This window comes from Rhinolophus sinicus, chromosome 8 (genome assembly GCF_057876585.1).
Source record: "Rhinolophus sinicus isolate RSI-liver-muscle chromosome 8, RSI-T2T, whole genome shotgun sequence".
Lineage (NCBI taxonomy): Eukaryota > Metazoa > Chordata > Mammalia > Chiroptera > Rhinolophidae > Rhinolophus > Rhinolophus sinicus.
The window spans coordinates 80,220,725-80,227,187 of record NC_142508.1 but is presented as its reverse complement, the minus strand read 5'-3'; the positions used below and the strand labels follow the sequence as shown (position 1 = coordinate 80,227,187).

The 6,463-nt window shown below is 49.3% G+C and overlaps 1 protein-coding gene across 1 annotated transcript; it reads left to right on the top strand.

Annotated features, from left to right (window-relative positions):
- Positions 1-1,114: 1,114 nt before the first annotated feature.
- UQCRFS1 (ubiquinol-cytochrome c reductase, Rieske iron-sulfur polypeptide 1) lies at positions 1,115-5,827 on the top strand. Its single transcript, XM_019740549.3, has 2 exons — positions 1,115-1,411; positions 5,020-5,827. The coding sequence occupies exons 1-2, from the start codon at positions 1,117-1,119 to the stop codon at positions 5,628-5,630; spliced, it is 906 nt and encodes a 301-aa protein (XP_019596108.3). The 5' UTR covers positions 1,115-1,116; the 3' UTR covers positions 5,631-5,827.
- Positions 5,828-6,463: the final 636 nt, after the last annotated feature.

Below are 6,463 nucleotides of genomic sequence, written 5' to 3'. Positions count from 1 at the left end.
GGTTAGATCTTCCAGTTTTTAGAAACAAGACAACTGTGTGTGTATGTGTGTGTGTGTGTGTGTGTGTGTGTGCGCGCACTTGCACACACACATGCACACACATTAGTTTCCTTCTCCTGTGTAACAAATTACCATAAATTTAGTGGCTTACAACAATACAAACTTATTTTACAATTCTGGAGATCAAAAGTCTAACGTGGGTCTGCAGGGCTGTTCCTTCCGGAGGCTCTGGGGGAGAATCTGATTCCTGGCCTTTTCCAGCTTCTCCAGGTTTCCTGCACTCCTTGGTTCCAGGCCCAATTCCTCTGTCTTCAAAGTCAGCAGCATAATACCTTCTCTCTTCTCTCGTGTCCTTCTTCTCCCTGATCAGGACCCCGTGATTACTTCGCGTCCACTGGGACAATCCCAGGTAGTCACCCCATCTCAACATCCTCACCAGCCCAGTCCTTGGGGCCGAGGTGCTGAGGAGGGTCCAGGAGGAAGTGGTTGGTGTCCTGTGGGTCCAGAGAGAGGAACATAAATGAGTCAGCAGGGGTGCCAAAAAAAGTGTATACAAGTGGACACTTTGGACAACGTTGCTCAAGCAGTAGTTCGCCGTCATCAGAAGTGTCTGGACGCTGATGGGAACAACTTTGAGCTCCTCTTGTAATTGCAGAAGTCAAACGTGACTCGTATTTATCTTTTGTTATTGGTATATGTTGAGTATTACAATTTTAATACAGTTTTCCTTTCTTAAAATGTGTATACATTTTTTTGGCTCCCTCTGTATATAAAGCTATAGACATGTATTAGGCTATATATGCACATGTGTTAAGAACTACTATCCCTATTTAAACTGTTATGATAACTTATTCTTATTCCTAGGCCCCCATAGATGAAGTTTTTTCCCTCCGGGACGCAAAGTTGGCCCATGGGAAGTTCCTGGTGGCCTCCTTCGCCCCCTTTCTTCAGGGCAGACCCTGGGACACAGACCACTACTGGAAGCCCAGTCTGACTGACGGGACGGCCCCGCCTCCTCCCCTCCCGGCCCCGCCTTCAGCGTGTGCTCGTAGCCCCGCCTCCGACGCACGCCTCTCCAGGCCGGGCGCGCTTCGGCCGGCGCGGCGCGCTGACGTCATGGTCCTGCGCCGTCTCCCGCTGCGCCGCGCGCGGAAGGTCGTCCCTGTGACCGGCCCGGCGTTTGGAGGATCTGTCGCCATGTTGTCGGTCGCCGCCCGCTCGGGCCCGTTCGCGCCGGTGCTGTCGGCTACGTCGCGCGGGGTGGCGGGCGCGCTGCGGCCCCTGGTGCAGGCCGCGGTGCCCGCCGCGTCGGAGCCGGTGGTGCTGGACGTGAGGCGGCCCTTCCTCTGCCGGGAGTCGCTGAGCGGCCAGGCCGCCAGCCGGCCTCTGGTCGCCGTCGTGGGCCTCAATGGTGAGCGGAGCGGCCGGGAGCGGCGGGTTTGAGGGCCCCCTTCTCACGCTCTCCGTCCGGGACCGGGGTGCGCAGAGGAGGGCGGGGCTCCGCGGACACGGGGCCGGTGGCCGGCGGGGCCGGGCGGCCTGGGAGCCCTGGGGCCGGGCCTCGGGCCTCAGCGGGGACCCGCGGGGTGCGCGATCCCGAGTGCCCGCCGCTCTGGCTCCCAGGCTCCCGTGCGAGGCTGTCCGTGGGCGGCCGGGCGGCTGAGTGTTGGGCTCCCGGCGTTAAGTTCCAGACTCTGGGGTCCGACCGCCTTCGGCGAAGTCTGGCAGACACGCTGCTGCCTACAGGTCGTTTGACTCTGGGCACATTCCTCACCGTTTTTCCGCAGCAGTGAAATGGAGTAAGGATTATACCGGTTTCGTGCGCTATGCCCTGAGGTTCAGACGGAAAAACTCTGTGTTAAGCCATTAGTACATTTTGGGGGCACCTGATAAATGCTTAAAAATAGGAACTGCTGTTAGTGGCTGTGAAGTTGTCGTGCTCAGCACCGCCATCCTGCTGCGCCCTTCACTGTCACCCCCCCCCCCCCCACAACAGTAACACAAGCCTCAAGGTCATTTCTAGGGCAGCGTATCCAGTGTTTGCAGGCACTGGGCCGAAGGGTTTACACACTAATCAGCCTCAAGAAGAGCAACAGGCGGAGGCTGATGATGTTCCCATTTCACAGATGAGGACACAGTCCAAGAGGTGAAGTGACTTGCACAAGGCTACGCACCGTAGGAGACAGAGCGTGGGTTTGAGAGGCTGAGTCAGCCTTGAGCTCTCCCAGGACTGTGGGTCACACCCTCTGTCAGCAGGTGGAGTTGACCATCTGCCCGGCCTCCCTTTTCTCTTCACACACACTATTGGAGATCCTGAATCGGCAGCTTATGGACCAGTGGCCTGAGGTCGGCCCCACCTGTGTAGTTTTCAAAAACTGGGCACATGGGGAAGGTCCGGTGGGCTGTGCATTGGCGGCCCTGTCACTTGGAGCAAGTGCTCGGCCAGTTCTCCGCCCTCCCCAGGCCTCCTGCCTGGCCACGCTGACAGTTGACGTGGTGACTCCCGCCCTGCATGCGAGTTGCCCCCTCTGCTGCCTTCATCCACCCTATTCTCTGTACTTTCGGTCGTATGCCCACTCAGTTTTCCACAGTTCCAACACGTAGCCATCCTTTCAGTTCAGGATCAGGTCAATACAACTACATTTGCTGATTCTTGCATGTTTTAGAGCACGTAACACTTTCCACCCCGAGTTGTGTTTACTGGTGATGCCTTGACCTTGAGCCTGAGGGCATCGAGAATGTCTCCTTTATTCTGCCTCCCACAACCTTGGATTTTACATGCAGTTGGTGCAAAATATTTCTGAGTAAAGTGGCAGGTTTTATTTTGTTAAAGGGCACCATTAGGTTTTGGAGAAACTGTTCAGGGTAGGAAGAGAGAACCATCCCAAGCCTATTTGGACTTGGAGGGGAGAAACAATAAGGGAGGAGAAAAGAGCGAAGGTGAAAAGCATGACTGGAATTTGTCAAATTGGCTAAAGGGTTTCTTCTAAAGGTTGGAGGCTTATGTGTCTTTTCTGAGAACTGGTAAATGTAGAACCGTAAGGCAAACCTCTTCTGTAATCATGTCTTCAGCTTGTAGCTTAAGTTCACATTAACATCTGTCTAGACGGTTTGTGGAAAGATGGTTAGTGGGCGTATGGGGTGAGGGGTTGGGAAGGAAAGTTTCCAAGGCAGGTCAGCTCACCTTAAAAACAAAAACCCGTTTTATTATTATAATGCCTTACATTTTCTCTACTTCTAGATGATATTTCTGTAAGTGTCTGATTTTGCTTTAGTTTAGAACGAATGTAGCTAGCATCTTTGCTACTGAAAGTCCCACTTAATACACAGTTCATGTAATTTAGAGAATGATTATTGCCCTTTGGCAGTTTAATTTCCCAAAGCATTCTTGATGGAATAGCTCAACATAAAGTGTAAACTGCGAGATGGAATGGGAGTAGACCGCTGGATTTCTTTGGCCAGCGAATCTCTAGATGAGAATGTTTTCCTTGTGTGCTGTTACGTGGTTAAGGGTTGTAGATATGTTTTAGTTAGAAGTGTGACCTTTGATTCCTTCATCTTCTAGGTGTGATACACCTTTCCTGTATAATCCCAGACAATGCTAAGGGAAAGTAATTCACCCTTGATCCCGAATCCCAGTCTACACAGACAGGTCACCATTAGGTGGATGTAGGGTGGTACATAATGTGACGTCACTTGGCCATAGTTGTGAATCGCAAGCAGTCACTGTCTATGTCCTGGTCCCTCCAAATAATGTTGGGTCAGCCAGAAAAGTACACCGAGTGATTGTGGTAGGTTTCACCATCGTGAACACTTACGGCTTCCATAAAGTTACTAACCTTGAAACCGTGTGAAAAGTAGTTGATGCATTCTTTATTGTAATATTTGGGTGAGACAGCTTAGCTAAGTAGAATTACAGCTTTTATGAAAATGTATTTTATAAGTACATGCTTCTTTTGGAAACAACACATTTTCTAAAAGTGAGGCATTTTTAGCATTCCCTTTTCTAAAAAGGAAAATTTCTAGCAAATATCCTAAAATGAGTGTACAATTCGCAAAGATACTTCCTGAAACATACTTAAAAGTGATACCAGTAAGTTAATTTTTTGTCAAGACGCTTTAAAATGGTATGGGACAGAAGGGTGTAATCTTAGAAAAAGAACTACTTGTATCCAAAGTATTACATAAATTGTAATTATTCTTTTATTTAACATTCGTTTGACACAAGTGTCTGGCCTAGATAGAGCCCGCAGTGAAAAGAAAGGTGAGGCCCCTGCTCTCATGGAAGCGGTTGCCCGTCACTGAAGAGGGGGTGTGAACGTTTGCTCTTTCTTCCCCGTGCTAAATTGAAATAATTGGTTCTTTTGGAGATTTTATTTGATTTTGATAGCTGCTTCTTCTGATAAGGGCATCCTTTTCTGTCCATTAATGGTTTAATTTTCTGCAGCTAAAGTTATACTGACAGTTCGCAGAATGTTTCTTATCTTGTAATTAGTATTTCATGAATTTTTAGCAGTTCTTTCAGAGAGCAGGTAGACAGAAGTATAAAGTTAGACATTGGCTTAATAATATCAACTTCTGGAGTGGACTAGATTTGCTTTAGGGTCCCTTCTAATCCAGAGAATATGGGAGGTATTTCACATAATAGTATAGTATGTCTTGGCATGTTGAATTTGGGGGGACTTTAAAATATTGTCGTTTACAGTGCTATGTGGCTTCAAACTTGATGCTCTGACTCGGCAGGAGCCGGGAATCAGCAGAGTTCAATAGGAAAACAGCCTGCACATAGTACCTTAGATTTTGCACCTCTGTGCTTGGTGGTGGTTGGGTTCGTTTTGTCTTTAGTATTTTATATGTTGGCACTGCCAGCTTGCCCATTTCTGAGCCCAGTGAGTGCCACTTTCTATGTTTTTATGATTGGGTTTCCTGCTTGTGAATCCATAACGGCCTATTTCCTGCTGAAGACCCTCTTCAGGGTCCTGATCTCACCGTGTTTTTTAACCTCTGTTTATCTTGCAGTCCCTGCGTGTGTCCGTTATTCCCACACAGACGTTAAAGTACCCGACTTCTCTGATTACCGGCGCGCTGAAGTGTTAGATAGAACAAAGTCTTCCAAAGAGAGCACTGAGGCTAGAAAGGGCTTCTCCTATCTGATAACTGCGACAACGTCCGTGGCTGCTGCCTACGCTGCAAAGAATGTCGTCTCCCAGTTTGTTTCCAGCATGAGTGCTTCTGCCGACGTCTTGGCCATGTCCAAGATTGAAATCAAGCTGTCCGATATCCCGGAAGGCAAGAACATGGCTTTCAAATGGAGAGGCAAACCTCTGTTTGTGCGCCATCGGACCAAGAAGGAAATTGAGCAGGAAGCTGCTGTTGAAATGTCCGAGCTGAGGGACCCCCAGCACGATCTGGAACGTGTGAAGAAACCCGAGTGGGTTATCCTGATTGGTGTCTGCACGCATCTTGGCTGTGTGCCCATTGCAAACGCAGGCGATTTTGGTGGTTATTACTGCCCTTGCCATGGGTCCCACTACGATGCGTCCGGCAGGATCAGGAAGGGGCCTGCGCCCCTCAACCTTGAAGTTCCCGCCTATGAGTTCACCAGTGATGACCTAGTGATCGTGGGCTAGGGACCCGACTCAGCCAGGCTCCTGCGGGCGTCACGCCACCTCAGCAGCGGGATTCTGTACTTCAAGTCGGTTGATTTAGAATTTTTAAGAGTTGCTAATAATGTATTCGCAAATGTTAACGTGAAGTAAATTGAAGTAAATTCAATGTTGACTACTTTCAAGCATTCACCTAATAAAGTCACTGTTAACATTCTCGAGCTCAGACTGGAAAGGTGCAGTGTCTTTGGTAGTTAATTTTAATTAAAAATCACAGACTGGTGTACAGGCTATCTGTGAACTCTGTAATTGTCTTTCTCACTTATTTCTCTTCTCTGTGTCAGGCTCACAGATTCTACAGAGCTCACGGTTAGCATGCGATTTCGTTAGCTGGTCCCCTCCGAGTCCTGAGAGGTGGTTAAGGCTTGGGCGGAAGCACTACTGTCTGGGAATCCCTTCTAGTCTCGCTCGTGAGGCCTGGCCAGTGTGTCCCCCCAGCACACACACACTGTGTAATCTGTATTTTAATGTTGCAGGTAATCTATAGAAAACAGTGCTGAAGCAGCTTTGAGGCCTTAGCCCCGGCTCTAGCTAGCTAATTCCTGCCTGTGTGACAGCCCCGAAATTTTAGGTGTCACTTATGGGAGTATGTAATTAGGATTCTGTACTTTTAAGAGGCGGTGGTGGGCTGTTCCCTGCGAGAAGCTTTCCTAGTGGGAGTTGTTCCCATTGCTCTGTCCTGCGTGGGTGTTCACGTCCCACTGCTCCTGCAATCAGCTTACCAGGAGGTGGGAGCAGTGCCCTGAGACCCGACTTGTTTCTGCGCTGGTGTTTCCTCCAGTTGGATTTGCAGTAAC